Here is a 17382-nt window from a genome sequence, read left to right as displayed (position 1 = left end):
TTGGAAAGACAATAGATAAACTAGGTCTCAGAAGAACTGAGAAGATCCCTTTTCCCTTGGATGGTTGTGCCCATGTGGTATGGCTTCAGAGATTTCCTGCCAAGGCAGGTAGCTTAGTTTACCTAGGCCACAGACTTGGTAAGAGTCTTGAACCAATTGAGGTAGTGGGTGCATAAGACCCTAACCTACCTAACCTACCAAACACCATGACATATTAAGTAGAATCCTTACAATAAACACCTGCTCATCTTCAAGAATAAAATGTGAACCTTCTACTTTTGGATAGAATATAGTTAGTTGAGGCACTAGGAAGAACAGAAGAAATTACAAAAATGAGATTTTGTAAGCACCAGAGAGTCATGAAAGAAATGAGTACTGGATGAACTAAAATTACAGAGAGGAGAGGAGTGTTCCCAGGTGAGCTGAACAGGTGGCCCTAGTGGCCTTTGTTGATTTTGGGCACAGGCTGAGGATCAGATGTGGCTCAGGTAGATGGTCCTTGTGAAGGGAAGAGAGACCAGCAAAACTCTAAACAACACGGTGCCTACTGTGACAAATTAGAAACTTGGGGGGTTTCACACACAGAGCTGGTTTTCACCACAAAATATTTGCTGAGTTCTTGGGATTCATAGGATGCTGGGGAATGGGGCTGACAGTTTCTAAAGGGCAAATGAAGCCTCCCATGAGCTTATGTTCTTAAAAAAACAAGAAATCTTTGGAGAATAGGGCCTGCACATGGCTGTTTCCTCTTGGCCTTAAGACTTTTGCCAGACCTGAGGATTATATCCATATAAGAATTCAACAGAGAAATGGCAGGAAGACCCTTACTACTGTCCAAGGGATCGCTGATGATTACGATAAAAAGAAACTAGTGAAGGCGTTTAAGAAGAAATTTGCCTGCAATGGTATTGTAATTGAGCATCCAGAATATGGAGAAGTAATTCAGCTACAGGGTGACCAGCGCAAGAACATATGCCAGTTCCTGGTGGAGATTGGACTGGCTAAGGACGACCAGCTGAAGGTTCATGGGTTTTAAGTGCTTTTGGCTCACTGAAGCTTAAGTGAGGATTTCCTTGCAATGAGTAGAATTTCCCTTCTGTCCCTTGTCACAAGTTTAAAAACCTCACAGCTTGTATAATGTAACCATTTGGGGTCTGCTTTTAACTTGGACTAGTGTAACTCCTTCATGCAATAAACTGAAAAGAGCCAAAAAAAAAAAAAAAAAAAAGAAAAAAAAAAGACTTTTGCCAGACTTTGACACTTTGTGGGGTAGCGGGGTAATGAACCTGAAGAACTGGTTTGAAAATGTCTGAAATCGTCCAGAGCTGAGGAAACTGACACCCACCAGGCTCTCCATCAGAAGCAGGGGAGGGCTATGCTCAAGGAGCAGGGTGAACCAAAGGACTATAGAATCTTCCTAAAACTGCAATCCAGCCCCAACCCAGTTCAATTCCTCATTGGATTCATGTGATCAAGCACTCATATCTAAGAAGAAAAAGCACTCTCCAGTGGAAAATAGTATCAGCAGGACCCTCCACTTTCCTATATGCAATATCTGGCATATAATCAACAATATCTAGACATGCATGGATATAAATGAATATAGGCTGTACAAAAATAAACATTTTCTAAATGTTTTGTCCCATCATAAAGAGATTCTGATCGAATTGGAAAGGCAATTCTTTAATAAAAGTAGGAAGTTTTGCTGTGAAGTGTGTAAACCTGGCGATTCACAGATCTGTACCCCTGGGAATAAATATATATGTTTATAAAAAATAAAAAATTAAAAAAAAAGTAGGAAGTTTATGTTGGCTGATAGATAATAGGAATCAGATGCCTACTCTTCATTCATTCTTCAGCACATTTGAAATGTGGCTTCTAAAAATGTAAGTCACACCTCTGGTATTATTTTATTCTTCTTATTATAATTTATGCTTTTATGTTTTTTCCTATTCTTCCCATGTCTATGTTTTTAGGTACTTATTTAAAAATAGTAACTTGGTAATATCCATTGAATCACTGAAAAACATTGAACTATAAGAAATGAAGCAGATAGATGTTCTATTAAATTTAAATTAAATTTGTTAATGATAATAAAGGCAGATTTAGAAAAAAATGGAGAAGAGAATATAGACAGATAACTCAGTGGGAGTCTGATAGCAAATTAAGCTTAAACTGGGAAGAAGTAGGAGGAGAGAACCCAAGCTTTTGTGTTGGAAGGTCTGCGTTAGAATCCTGCTCCATTCATTGCTCCCTTGCTGTGTGACTCTGGTCAAGTGTCTTAAGCCCGCTAAGCCTTAGTTTTCTTAACCTGAACAAGTAGAGGTAATAATATCAATCTGTAGTGTAATCGGTTCAAATGGAATAGTATATATGAAGTTCTTTGCATGTACTGAGTGATAAATATTACCGGATTTGTTATTTATGTTATTTATACCCCATCTATATTCTAAAAGTAGGGAAATGGAAGAGAAAAAAAGTTAAAATGGGTTATACTGGAGTGACAAAAAGGAAAGTGGAAAGAAACAGGACTGGAGAGGCAAACAAGGAGGGAAGAGGTCATATTAGAAACTTGGGCTGCTTCACTGGCTCTGAGAATGAACGTGGAATGGAAGGTAGTGCATTTTTGAATCAGCAATGTGATCCAACATTAGGACAATTATAAGTGAAGAAAGTCCCAGGACTTTACCAGCCATGTTTTAAGCTGGAGAAATATGGAGAGGCAGAAAGGTAAAAGGAACAGGAAAAATGCTGAACACTGCTAAGGAAACACAAGAAGTATGCTGAAAGAGAAGGAAAGGATTTGATTCGATTACATTTTCAGAGATGTGTTAATTCATGCACCTGGATTGTGTGGAGGAAAGTGGTTCCTGATCACATTTTCTGCAGTTCCCTTCAAGAGCTTTGCATTAGGCACTGCACGTCCATTCCTTACAAAGAAGAAGAGGCAATGCCTTTAAAAAGTTAAACTGTGCTTATGTTTTTGTAAATAAACACTATATTCATGTGGTTCGAAATGGTAAGAAAGCGTGTATAGTGAAAATACTCCCTCCTATTCATTGTCCTCTAACTATACAATTCCTTTCCTTGAAGACATTCAAAGCTACTGTCCTTGTTTCTTGATGTATTTCCAGAGATATTACTTACATTTATAAGTACGAAAGTTTTCCCTTGAGGACATGAGTGATGCCATAACATATAAACTGTTCTGGATTGTATTTTTTCTGCTTAACAATATTCTTTAAGATTAGTCCTTAGGAGTATACAAACAGCTTCCTAACTTTTTCTCCTTTACCAAGCTGCTTAAGATTCTATTTTGTGAATTCATTCAAATTCACAAAATAATTCACAAAATTCACAAAAACCATGAGGGTTGCTAGAATGGAGGATGGTGGGAGGATTGGGGTGCTGTGTAATGGACATGGGAGAAGGTACGTGCTATAGTGAGAGCTGTGAATTGTGTAAAACTGATAAGTCACAGACCTGTACCCTTGAAACAAATAATTCATTATATGTTAATAAAATAAAGATAAATAAAAATAAAAAAAACATGAGGGAAAAAAATTTATGTAGCCAGTCGTTCTTGATGGATACATGGGCTGTTTCTACTCTTTTGGTTCTACAAAGAGTGCTACAGTAAGGAATTTCTGCACACATGATTTTGAACATGGGTACATAGATAGTGAAGAATAATTTCCAGAAGGGAAATGGCTGAATCAAAGGATCTGTGTATTTGTGATTTATAAGTAGGTATTACCAAAAGTGCCCTTCTTAAAGGCTGTGTCAGTTTCATCTCCACAGTAATGTATGAGAGCATCTGAATTCTCCAAACTCTAACAGTGTTTTATATTATTTTTTAAAATTTGTCAAATTCATAGGTAGAAAATGGTATATCTGCAGTTTTTTTTTTGCATTTTTTTAATTACAAATGGAGTTGAGCACATTTATTATTTAAAAACCATTCGTATTTTCTGTAAACTATTTTATTCTTTGTTAGTATTTTTGTTTTTTTCCTCCAGCACTTTAAATATGTTATTCCACTTTCTTCTTGCTTGCATGGTTTCTGAAGAGAAGTCCAATGTAGTTCTTACCCTTGTTCCTCTACAGGAAAGATTTCCTCCCCCTCTGTAGCCTTTTTCAAGATTTTCTCTTTGTCTTGCAGACATGGAATATGTATTGAATATGAGATTCACTTTAGATTTTTTTTGTATTTATCCTACTGGGTATTCTCTGACCTTCCCAGATCTGTGGCTTAGAGTCTGTCATTAATTTTGGAAAATTCTTCAATGTTATCAAGTATTTCTTCTGTTTTTTTTTTTTTTTTCTCTCTTTTCTTCTCCTTCTCTTATTCCCATAATGTGTATACTACTTCTTTTGTAATTTTCTCACAGTTCTGGTAAGTACTGGTGTACCCAGTAAAATTTACTTAGGTAGACAAGCCTTTAGAGGAGATTTTATATTTATCTGGTGTGGAGTTAGGCTGTTGTTATTGTTTGCAGTAGCTCTGGGTCAGGGGCTAAAATTTCTTTTGGTGTCCCTGTTTTTGTTTCCTGTTGTCTTTGGGTTTCCCTAGAGATTTCTAAAATAGGGTCTGAGTCTTGCAGTTCTTTTAGCTCTAATCCCTCTTATTATACAGGAGCCCTTTGGATGTCCTGGTAAGATGTAGGGGTGGAGGAAGTGTTCTATACTCCAATGACTAGGTCTCAGTCTTTTAGAAAGCCCCAGCTGGGTATTTACTTTTCCCCACAGTGAAGTCTGGAGGGGGTTGGAGGTGGATATTTCCCTTCATCAAGTTTGGTTAGGTGCTGGCAAAATATCTTCCTTTGAGAACAGGTTTTGGTAAGGAGAACAGAGAACTCCAGACATATTTTAAAATGGCTATTTTTTCCCTTCCCCTGAAAGAAGCAGGAAGGAATTTTTTTCAGATCTGTGAGAATGTAGTAGAACTCCTGGAAGTACAATTCAGGAAAGCATAGGGGCCCTTCTAACACTAGGCCTTTTCTGAATTTTTAACTCTCATGCTTGTCCAAACTGAGTCCCTAGGAATTAAATTCATGAACTATAGTTTAGTGTTCCTACTGATACTGGTTCCAGATGTGGGCTTCTGCTCCAGTAAGGGGTGATTCTCTATCTCTATCTATCTCTTCAGTTTTCACAGCAGCAGCTTGTCCTGTGACCTGAATTCTTTGAGGGATCTAAGAATAGTTGTTAGCCTTAGTTTGTCTAACTTTCTTCTTGTTGTGTGGAGTGACTTCCAAGTTTTTACATGTCACTGGAAAACAGAAGTCATATTTTTCTTATTGATTTATATGAGCTCTTTATATATTATGGAAATGAGTTATTTATCTTGATACGAGATGCACACTTTTTCCCTTTTGTCATTTATCTTCTGAATTTGTGTTTTCCCTCCATGCAGTTAAACAAGTGTTTTGTTTAGTATGTGGTAGAATTTGTCATTATTCTCTTTTAGGCATTTGGGTTCTGTGATACAATTAGTAAGAACTTCACAACTGAGATTATAAAGGAATTCTTCCTTGTTTCTTTTAGTACTTGTTATTTTTTAAAAATATTGAAATATTTGATCCATTTAGGTTTTATCCTCATGTAAAGTATGAGGAATAGATACCACTTAATTTTTTCCCAGTTGTCTATTCAGTTGTTGCAAAACCATTCACTTAGTAGTTCACTCCCTGCCCCTGCCCCTCCCGCCCATGATTGCTTATCATGTATTAAATTATACTACGAATTTAGGTCTCTTTCTGTGATTTCTGGTCTTGTTATTGCTTTATCTCCTTATTCATATGCTAATTTGAATAATACACATGAAAACACTTCTTTGAGTATTATAGCTTAAAAATATTTAAAAATATTATGTGGCTAGTTACTTTCCAATTTTTCTTGTCAATTTCAAACACTTATCTGTCAACTTAGCTTTAGTTTTTTTATATTAACTTTAGCATCAGGGTTAAGTATTCAGATTAATTTAGGAATGATTACATATTTAGGAAATTGAGGTTTTTAAAAAAAATCTAAGAGCACTGTATGCCTTTGTTTGTTCAAGTCTACTTTTGTGTCCCTAAAGAACTTTAAATGTATTTCTTCATCTAGATCTTGCACATTTTTGTTAATTATATTCCTAGGAATTTATTTTTCTTTCCCTCACCCCTATTGTAACTAAGGTCTTTAGTCTTTCATTATGTCTTTTACCAGGTTGTTCATATATGTATATAAGCTATTTATTTCTATATGTTTCTTTTATGGAAACATGCCATTTATAAAAATTTAAAAGTATATGTCTTTTATAATAGAAGGCAGTGTGCATAATGGGGGTCTGAAGTATGTGAACCTGATTCCATCATTTATTGACACTGTAGCCAAAAGCATGCTATTTAATATATATATATATATATATGCTTTTTTAGAGAGGGAGGAAGAAAGAGAGAGTGAGTAAAGTGTGAGTGTGGTGAGAAAGGACAGAGGGAGAGGGAAAGAGAGAATTTCAAGCAGCCTCCACTCTCAGCATGGAACCGGACTCGGGCTTTAGTCTCATGACCCTGAGATCATGACAGGAGCTGAAATTAAGAGTTGGACACTTCAACTGAGCCACCCAGGTGCCCCTTATTTAATCTTTATAAGTCAGTTTTCTCATGTGTAAAATGGGATAATAATAGTACCAATTTCATAAGGCAGTTTTGAAAATTAAAAAGATAAGGCACAAAAGCACTTAGTAGATTGTCTGGAACATAGCAAAGGAGTCAATAAATATTGACTACAATAGTTCTGTCCTCTTACCAGAATTCTTAAGCATTGAAGCTTAGATGTAGTGCATGGGATCAGACTAGGAACCGACTCCAACCTTCCCAAACACTCCTCTTCACTCCACACTCACCACAGTTCCCAAACCAAAGGGCTGTAGAGTGGGGTGAGGAGAATGAGGGAAATGGAGATAGAAGGGTGGAGGCCCAGTTAGACCTTTATAGTTGTAGGAAAGGAGTGAAAGTATTCCTCGGTGATGTGCATTTGGGGGGTCCAAAGTAATCAAAGGAGGAGACACATATTAATGAACAAAGCAGTAGAAGTGGACAGAGCACTTTTGTCCAGTGGTCACCTTAAATTTGTAGGTACTTCATAGCTTACCGGCCATTTTTACATACATGTATCATGAACCCATATTTACAGCCACTCACCCGGGGCCCGTGAAGGGGTATCGGTAATCACAGGGAGCAGACTGTGGTGATGGGAGGGTTGGAGAAGCTGGTTCTGGATGTGCTGACCCCTATTCTAGATCTCATTCCTTTTCATCTCTCTCTTCATTCATCTCGTAATGATGCCTATTTGGGTCTAAGCACTAAATTATCAGCAGAAAAGACAGATGACAAATTGGAAGAGGAGAAAACCAGAGGGATTAAAATATTTTAAGGAGAGAGACTGAGGGAGCATCGGGATTGAAATGAGTATCAGTGTTTGCTGAATATCTCATGGGCAGAATTCTAGGGGGAACTATGGTAGGATCAGAGTAATAATAGCTACTATGTCTAAAGTGGCTATTGTGTGCTGCCTGTTTTATGTGCATTTTTCCTTTTATTCCTAACAATAATCTTCCAAGGCAGGTGCTATTAAGCCAATTACACCACGTGTCTAGAGAGCAAGGCCTCATTCCTCCTGGAGCTTAACATCTATGTATTAATTGGAGAAGATTTGTAAAACATACATACAGGCGTGGACATAGGAGCTCACGATCATGGCAGATCTGGAAGGGAATCTTGAGGAAATCAGCCAGACAGAGCCAGTGGAGAGAGTTCTGGAGAAAACGGGATGTGATCAATGAAAGGAGGGACATTGTTTGCATTTCTGCAATAGGAAAACAGGACCATACAAAAGAAGGGAGAAACCTGCGGGGCAAGTTCAGGGGGCAAGGAAGCAGCAAAAGCTTCCTGCAGGTAGTTAGGGATGCGGATGAAATGTGGATTAAATTCACTGCAGTAAAAAAGAGATGCTTGAGTAGGCAGGCTGCTTCTAACTGGGAAAGTGCGGTATCAGCTACTTAACCCGCTCTCCCACTGCTGCATCCTTTTTAAAGTGACAGTCACGAGGCTGCGGGATTCGGAAGCGGAAATGGTCTTTGCTCATTGGCTCACAATCTAAATTCAGACCGAAAGAATGTGGTTGGAGACAGCTGGTGGAAATTGTCCCGGTCCTGTCTTCAGTGGAAATGTCCACGTGCTGCTCGTGTCTTCCCTTATCTAGCGTCTCCCTCTCTCCATCCCTCCCGGTCCGCCTGTTTCTCGTTATCAGGTTTTATAAAAAAGTAATCCACCCGGCACTCTGTACCGAGTGGTCCAGGGACACTCATGCTTAACCCAGCGCTACTGGCTGCCTCCGTGATTAATGCCAGCTACTCGGGTGGTTTATGAGAAGTGACACTTCCTCCCGGGCTTCTTGTATCTGCCACTCAGCAGTTAACGTTAAAGCCCACCGTCGATGTGACTGCTGTAAATACCACAGGGTAGGGCTCTGGTGCTTCATAAACACGTAAGCACGACGCACGGAGTCAGCCCGCGGACACCCAATGACCTGGGACTGCGGCAAAGGGGTGTGGGAATGGCAAGAAGGGAGGACCACCTCGCCCCTCTCCTTCCTCTTTGCTGGGGTCCAAGCACGCCTTCCGCCCCGGGGGCAGGGGAAGGTCGTCGCTCCAGGTCGCTGGCATGTCCTGCGCCCGAGATATCTGCAAATTCATGACTCCCTTTCGTCTTCGGGCGAAACCCTATCGTCCCTTGTGGGGCCAACCCCTGTTCTACACCTCCATCCTTTAGCTGACTACTGGGGCTCTCCCTCTCCCACTCCCCCAAAAGGCTGGTTCCCTTTCCCACCACAAGGGTCCTGTCTCTGCTTCCACTTTGCTTCCCACTCGCCATGTCCTGCAGTCTGGAGATGTGCTCAAGTCTCGGCAACTTTCACCATTTTGACCCGAGAGTCGGGCTATTTCTAAGACAATGTGAACAAAGAGGAGCCAGGAAGAGAGGGGCCCGCGGGCGGGCTGCGGGGCTAATGTGTGAGCGCCTGGGTGTTGGGGACCCGGGGCGATGAGGGTGCCGCTCAGGGGATCCTAGCGCCTGCGGGCTGTCCCGGACACAGAGCGCACAGCCTCCCGGCTCTCGCGCCGGCCTGGCCCGGTGGGGCGCCTGGAGGCCCGGGGTGACGGATTTCTTTGTCCCGGCCTGTGGCTGGGCGCGAAGGCAGCCGGCCGCGAGGAGAAAGCCGAGCCTGGTCTTTGGAGCGCAGGCTTCCACTTGCGGCCCCGCGAGGCAGAGCAGGAAGGAGTGGCTGCGGGCCCCAGGACGCCCCCGCCCCCCCGCCCCGCGCCCACTCTCCCGCTCTGCCGCGGGCTTCAGACCATGGTGGGGGAGACACTGGAACTCCTCTTTCGCTTTCCCAACAGCGAAACAGGCTGAAACAGCGAGGAGTGGCACAGCTCTCCCTAATTAGCGTGGTTGGGGGAAAGAGAGCCCACTGGCGCACTCTTCTCCACCCCGACTCTCCAAAGATGCGCGCGCTAGTCGAACTCGGGGACGGTGGCGGTTCTCTGGCGCCCCCCCTGCCGATGGACCGCGGCGGCCGGGACCCAGGCGGCGGGGCTGGACCTAAGCATAGCCCCAACGGATGCCATCAGGAAGCCCGGAACAAAACGGTGGCCACATCTGCCTCTGGGTTTGCGTGCGTGCGTGCGCGGGTGAGTGTGTGTGTGTGTGTGTGTGTGTGTGTGTGTGTGTGTGTGAGAGAGAGAGAGAGATGCAGAGAAAGAGAGAGAGAGAGATGCAGATACACACACACACACACACACACACACGACACACACGCACACACGCTGGTTCACATCCATCCGGCTTACCTGCAGTAGAGTTTGCGCTTCTGTGTGTGTCTGGCAGAAGAATGAAAGAGAAACTGCCATATCCATTCAAGCTCACTGAATCAAGCCCACTTCCCTCCAACTCTTTCAACTAAGTTTTATTTTATAATGCACTTCAAATTAGAGTCCTTGTGAAAACTAGTTTCCCAATTGTAGTCTGAACCTCCATCAATGTATCGAGCAAGATTTTAGGTTACCAGATTCAGTTCCGCGGGACACTCAGGGCTTCTGCCTCCTGCCTATCTCCATGCATCTTTCTTTGTAAAGCAAGTGTATCGCGGCTGTCCCCCAGAAGTCTCGTGCTCTGGCACGCTGCGCCGGGCCTGCGGCAGAGCGGCGCGGTTGGTGTGGGCGGGCGCTAGGACCGCGGGGAGCCCGGGAGGCCGCGGCGCTACCTTAAACCCAACCCAATGCCGCTGCCTGCGCCACTCTGCGCGCCGGCGGGGGCTGCGCAGGAGGAGCGCTCCGCCCGGCTACAACGCTCCGCGAGCCGGCGCGGCAACACCTGTTCGCGGCAGCCAGGGCGGCACGCGAGCTCCCGGTCCTGGCTCTCCTCGCTCGCCGCTCGCCACTCGTTCTAAGCCAATGGACATCTGCCGAGCCTCTGGAGAATTCTGGATACTAGCTTTGGACGCCTAAAGTTTTTTCTTCTTTTTGTTTTTTTAAAAATAATTATTATTTTTGGAGGGGGGACCAGAAGGGGAGATTTTGTCGCCGCCGCCAACGTGAGATTTTTTTTTTTTTTTTTTTTCCCCTTGAAGGATTCGTGCTGATGTCTGCAGAGTCGGTTAGAGTAAAAACAGCGCATGCCTTCCTGGAGTCGGTATCCGTAAATTCTGACGTAGCCCGTGCATCTTAAAAATCCCTATAATAACGCCTAGGCATTTAAGTTGCTATGGTCATTCTGATCTCAAACCAAATGGAGAAACTACGGATTTTTTTTCCTTATTACGGTCGGATGGGATGAAGACCTTCCTGCCTGCTAAGAGCTGGGGATCTATCTATAGAGATACATAGATATGTTTATCAATATGTCAGTGTGTGAGTATAAAGTGGTGGTTTCTTAGACTATCAGTGGTTTGACCTTGAACCTGTGCCAGTGAAACAGCAGATTACTTTTATTTATGCATTTAATGGATTGAAGAAAAGAACCCTTTTTTTTTTTCTCTCTCTGCAACTGCAGTAAGGGAGGGGAGTTGGATATACCTCGCCTAATATCTTCTGGGTTGATACCGTCATTATTGTTTATTCCTGTGCTCCAAAAGCCGAGTCCTCTGATGGCTCCCTTAGGTGAAGTTGGGAACTATTTCGGTGTGCAGGACGCGGTACCGTTTGGGAATGTGCCGGTGTTGCCGGTGGACAGTCCGGTTTTGTTAAGTGACCACCTGGGTCAGTCCGAAGCAGGGGGGCTTCCCAGGGGACCTGCAGTCACGGACTTGGATCATTTAAAGGGGATTCTCAGGCGGAGGCAGCTATACTGCAGGACTGGATTTCACTTAGAAATCTTCCCCAATGGTACTATCCAGGGAACCAGGAAAGACCACAGCCGATTTGGTAGGTATACCATTAACCCTTTAGTGTCCTTGCGATGACATGTTCGGGTTATAACTACCAAGAAGGTGGTGGCCGGGCGGGGGATGCGGGAAGGGAACCTGTCCCTCTGTCTCTGTCTTGCCAGCTTAAAAAAAAAAAAAGAAAAGGAAAGGAAAGAAAAAAAGAAGAAAAGAAAAGAAAAAAAGAAAGAAAGGAAAAAAGAAAAAAAGGAAAGAAAAAAGATAAAAAAAAAAAGAAAGAAAAAAGAAAAAGCCTCGGTAATTGCAGATCTGCCCCTGGCACTGATGCAAGTCTACATTGAAGCCCCCCCGCCCCCCCGCGACTTTTTTGAAAAGAGGGCATGATTTATAAATATAACAAAAGTCTCTAGTTCTTTTGCATCAGATACTCGGGAAGATCGGGTTTAGGAAGTTTCTTTTGAATGGACTGATTCCACTAGTTTAAAGCTTTAATCATTAACTACTGAGAACTTGAAAATGCATTTTGTTGAAGGCAGTGGTTATCATCCTGCGCCCAAATGAAGTTTTTGCTCCTTCTCTTTTTCTTCTAATAAGTATACAGCCTGAATTGTAAATTAAGCGTATTGTTAATTCCCACCGCGAGGGTCTGAAAACCCCGTAGGCGAAGGTGGCTGACTGATTGTTCTGTTGGGAAGGCTAAAGTAGTATTTTAGACTTCTAGAGCGGCAGAGACAGAGGCGCTAGGGGAAAATGACTTAGGAAAGGGCAGAACGCTCACCAGGGGCGTTTGTCCTTGCAGCTATCAAGTTATTACCGATGCTCCATATTTCTATATTGTGCAGCCCTGTGTGGGTTTCCTGGGTGGCTCTGTGGTGTGAGTGTGCGCGCGCGTGCAAAAGCTGTGAGCTAATTTTAAAGGGCATCCCGAGGATTTCATTTCCCAAGGAGGGTACTTGTGACTCAGCATTGAGGGCTGCAGACCCGAGTGCTGGTGACTCTGCTCACTTTAGTGCCTGCACACACGTGCCTGCGGGGGCCATCCTGAGCCCAGCAGCACAGTGTCAGCGAGCACAATACCGATTGAGGGACTTTCGGGGGTTTTCCTTACTTACCAAAAGGAAAGCGCCAGTTGGTCAGCCAGACTGTTGGAAGGAGTTAACTTCTCAGTGAACCCACCTGACAACACTTAAAGTAGGTCGTAAAAAACAAAGTCCTGTGGTGATTTTTCTTCCTCATGCTTTAATGCCAGATGTTGAACACAGCCTAAACTATCTGTTTAGGCTCGTGGGGCTGTATATGATGCCAGAAGGTGAGGAAGATTCAGGCCTGGATTGGGGATGGTCCCAGATACACGAGGCCCAGGGTTTTCTTCCTTTGCTTACCAAGAGCCCAAGCCCCAGGCTGAACCTACTAGTGTAAATTTCTGGCAGTCTCCTCTGCTTAAAAAAAAAAAAAAAAAAAAAAAAAAAAAGAAAAGAAAAAGAAAAAAACAGTAAAAGGCAAAGCTGTTAATTTGCTTTGCAATTATTGAGTTGAAATATAACGGCACCTCCCACCTCCCCGAAATAAACTCAGCTCTGGTTGTTGCAAAGCGAAGACTAAACTTTACTAGAAGTGCTGTTCTATCTGGCCGCTTTAAGGGCTGCTACAGTGCCTAACGTTCAGTACCGAACAACAGGCAGTGGGCGGCCGTGGGTGGGACAGCCGAGTGTCTCCCGGCCGCAGCGGGCATCCGCTGGACGTCTGCACCGCTCAGGCGTGGATGGCTAGTGGCGTGGGCTGGCGGCCTAGGTGCGCCTGGCGGCGGGAGCCCCAATCCTCCCGCGCTCCCAGCCGGCAGGTGCGGAGTCGGCAGCCCGGGCCCCCCGACGCACTGGGCGGCCGCCGGGCCAGCTCCGCGCGGTCCTAAACACGCTCCGTTTCCGTCTCCCTTTCTAACCGGCTGGAGTGCGTCCTTCGGTGCTGCAGGGACTCCTTGTGTCCGGGGGCGACGGGCTGGGGCTGACATACTTCTGGCCATGTTTAGGGAATGAGATTTTTTTTTTTTTTTTGCCCAAGTTTAGTCCCTTCGCTTCCTCTTTGTGTGTGAGCGTGGGTCCGGCGGGACTGACAGCCGCCGCCCCGGGCAGCGCGGTTGTTTGTGGTGTGGGAACCGCCGGAGGCGCGCTCAGCGGCGGGAGAGTTGGTGGCGGGGACGGAGGACAGGCTGGAGGTCGTACCCCTGACCTCCCCAATGCTATCTCGGACCCATCTCCCTCTTCTGAAGCACGCAGCCAGGTCTCGGAGAGTCGATGGCTCCGCTGTGCCCGGGAGGTGGGTCGGGGGCCCCCGCCGACAAGGCCGGAGCCACAGGGGAAGGAGGGGGGGGACAAAGGGCCGCGGAGGCGGGCGGAGGGGGCGGTGAGCTATTGTTAACGGCGTTCGGGGAGAAGAGCTCGCGGCCCGTGGGCCTGCGTTTCAGCGGCCGAGCTTGGGCCCTGGCCTCTGGACCAGGGGGTGTGGAGGAGGGAGCGTAGCGGGGTAAACCGCTGCAAGGCCGGGGCAGCTTCATTGTGTGCATTTAGTCGAGCCCTGCCTTGGAGAGAGCGCCTCTGAACCTCGGCGCAGCCCGACTGGGCCCCGGCGTGGAGAGATTATGGGGATGTTCCAGTTGGGGTTCCTACACGTCCCCCGCCCCCCACGGGCTTTTTTTTTTTTTTTTTTTTTTTTTTTTTTAATGCAGTCACCTTTAGGGTAAGATGTTTGCTGAATGCAGTCATTAGAAATCCAGTAAGTGCCACAGGGGAGAGTGAGGATTCAAGGGTGGTATTATGGGAACCACGAGGGTGGAGAGAACCCAAGAGGCGAGTTCTGGGGTCAACGAACATGGACTGCTGGTCAGCAGCTGAATAGGGATCATAAAACAAAAACTAGACGTCGTCACCCCCTACCCCACCCCCAATCCTGGAGATTGGAGAAAGGTGTCGCCAAGGAAGTGACATGTCTACTCCTTAGACTCTCTAGGCGCTGTTGGCTGGGTTGGTAGGGGCATTGAGGATGGGAGGGGAGGAGAGCCCTGGCCCGGGTTGGGGGGGAAGGTCAACGAACAGGCGAGCTTGGGGGTCCGCCGGGAGCTGGCTGCGGGGGGAAGGGCGCGCCTGGCGCTCCGCTGTGCCACTCACCCTCGTTCGGATGGAGCTGAGTGGGTGGCTGTGCGCAGTGGGGGTGGGGAAGGAGGGTGAGGCAGGAGGGTTATTTAAGTCTTTCATCCGGTTGCAGAGAGAAGCGGCCCCCGGGGTGACAGCAGTGCCGCGGTCTCCCGCTGCTACCGCTGCGGCAGGTCCCAATATTAGCAACCTCTGCAGCGAGGTGCGAGTGCTGGGAGCCTCCTACCCCTGCTTTCTCAGCCCCGCCCGGAAGGAGGGCTGGACTCGTCGGCGCTAGGACCCGGCGGGGAGTGCGAGGGGAGGGCCGGGGAGCCAGCGGGCTCCGGGTAGGGGCCGAGGGGCTGCGGCAGCTCGCCACACCTGGCGCTCCAGCTAGCTCCCTGCAGCCTCTCCTTCTGCCCTCCTCCCTCCCTTATCTGCAGCCTCCCTCTCTTCATCCCGGCTCCCTTCAGGGGACTTTGTTTCACCTTTTTCTCTTAAGATTCTTTAGAAAAGAGTAGCTGTAGGTAGGGAATGGGGGTAGGTATACACCTTGATTAAAATAGAAGGTGCATTTCTACGTGCAGTGACCCGGCAGAAGGAAACGTGCTGGAAAATGATTTTTGCCACCCCCATGCAGCCGCAGGTGACTGCAGCTGCTGGCAAGCTTGGCGGTGACACAGCAGCGGCAGTGCAGAGGACATGGGGGCGGGGGAAATATTACTGTTGTCCCAGCAGGAGCTGCGGCAGTGACAACTTAGGTGGGACCTTGAGAGAGCCCTTTGTTTTTTCCTTTGGGGGTGGTGGTGTGGCGTTAAGGTTGAGCATGGAGAAAAGGAACAAGGAATTGTATTTCTGGGTAATAGTCTGGGGGAGTGAGAGGTTTCATTTCATATATATATATAATTTATAAATATATATAATTTTTTTCTCTTTAAAGAGAAACTTGTTAGAAACAAGTGAGCAGAAAATCAATCGAGGAAATGGTAATGCAGAATAATAAAAAAGTGAGCATTAGTCCTGATCCGCTATTTTACTTGGCACAAGGAAACCTGAGTGGACTGACCACTTGACTTTGTGGAAAGATGGCTTGCTTCTCTGTTGCTATGCCTTTTGGCCTGGAGTGGTGGCAGCTCTGAAAGGCCAGACTCTTCAGGACCCTAGATAAGTATGACCTAGGGCTTCCTCTTCAATATCTCACTAAGGGAAAGACTTCCTATGTAAGGTGTTATTTTCTGGATGGGTTCAGATTCTTGAAAAATTGGAGTTGTAAACTCCCCTTTAGTCAGTCATCTCCTAAGGAAACTCTGAGATCTGCTCAAGTTGCCACAAACTCAGACCTACTCTGTCTCTAGCTTTGAGATGATTGATTTGGCAGCGCTGGTGTGGGATTCTCTGGGTGAGCGGGGAGCTCTGTAGGGGGGGGGGGTTAATCTATTTTGGAAAGCTTCATGTCATGCCTCTCTCCACAGCTTGCATACATTCTTGTCCTCTAAAGAATGCAGCTCTGTTAAGTGTTGGGGGCTTTTAGGCTAGAGGGTTGTTTAGCATGGGCCAGAGCGGAGCAGCTTCTGCCTGTCCTTCCATTTGCCATGGCTGGCCTTATTATGGAGGCTCACTTGGAGGTGAGGCTCGGTACAGAGGGGCTCTTGGGAGCTGGCCAGCTTTGGGTTAATGGTCCATTTGAACAGAGCTCTGGGCTGATCACTAATACCTAGCAAGTCCGGAGCAAGGATAAAGTCTGGTGTGGTCATTTTCCTAAAGGGGTCCCAGGAACTGTCCTGGCCACTTGTGGACCAGAGATGACCTCAGACCCCATCAGACCCCCTCAAGCCCAGTGAACACATCCTCAAAGGAACTGTTGGTTGCTATGAAAGAGAAGAGGCAAATGCCACTAGCCACTGACCCTGTGCTTCCTCTGTCACTTCGTCACTACGCATGACTATGGCCCTTTTGAACACTTGGTTGTGTCTGCTGGAGAGGAGAGACAGCCCACTATGGCACGCATGTGAGGGTCACAGTTTTAACATTAGGCACAATTCCACCATTCTCTCTCTCCTCTCTTCCAGTCTTCTTTCTTCTTTTCCTTGCTCTTCCCTTCTTAGCCTTCCTCTCCTGTTGCTCATTAAACATTGAAATGTTTCGACACAGATGCCTCCTCCTGGGTTGCTATGGCTCCACCAGGCATCTGTACTGCACATTCACGCAAACAGATAACCTGGGGAGTGGGCTGTACTCAAGTGAGTATGGTTCGAAGCACTTGCTTGGCTCAGGCCCAGAGAGAGGTTGGTTGACTTGGTGGAAGTTATGGAGTTTCTTGTGGGCAAGATGGTACCAGGAATGTTAAGGATTCCAACATGGGCGTTGGGGATCTTGTTGCCAGGCTTTCCAGGTCTTTCTGACCTTACAACATTGGTATTCTCACTGTGTGTGGGGGAATGCTGTGACTCACACATTCAAGTGTTCTGCTTGCCCTTGGATCATTGAGGTGACCTCAGAAAGGCTGGGCTGTTCTTTTGAGGTCTCTGTTTTCCAAGGAGCTACAGAGATATGGATGGTGGTGTGAGATGATGAAATCTTTTCCACCTGGGGTCACAACATAGGTAGTTCCTTTTCATAGGGAGAGCCCCTCAGAAACTTGTTTCACTTTCAGGAGGCCCCCTCTGACTCCTCTTTCTAAGCTTATGTGACTGTACCCTAAGCATCTCCTCTCACTGCCTTTATTACATTGTTTTATTTATCTATTTGTCTTTCCTTCCACTAGATGGTAAGTGCTTTGAGGATATAGGGCTTTAGCTATACCTTATTCATCTTTGTATATTTAACAAATGGC

The 17382-nt window shown here is 45.9% G+C and overlaps 1 protein-coding gene across 1 annotated transcript in view; it reads left to right on the top strand.

The window, feature by feature from the left end:
- The first annotated feature begins 10340 nt into the window (after nucleotides 1–10340).
- FGF9 (fibroblast growth factor 9) overlaps nucleotides 10341–17382 on the top strand; it is a 33617-nt gene continuing 26575 nt past the window's right edge. Inside the window, exon 1 of the mRNA XM_059144312.1 lies at nucleotides 10341–11464. Coding sequence (XP_059000295.1) covers nucleotides 11188–11464 — 277 coding nt within the window. The 5' untranslated portion in view covers nucleotides 10341–11187. The remainder of the gene's footprint in view (nucleotides 11465–17382) is intronic.

The sequence above is a fragment of the Mustela lutreola genome, chromosome 13 (genome assembly GCF_030435805.1).
Source record: "Mustela lutreola isolate mMusLut2 chromosome 13, mMusLut2.pri, whole genome shotgun sequence".
In the NCBI taxonomy this organism is placed as follows: domain Eukaryota; kingdom Metazoa; phylum Chordata; class Mammalia; order Carnivora; family Mustelidae; genus Mustela; species Mustela lutreola.
Note: the sequence above shows the minus strand (reverse complement) of the source record. Positions and strands in the feature narration are given on the sequence as shown.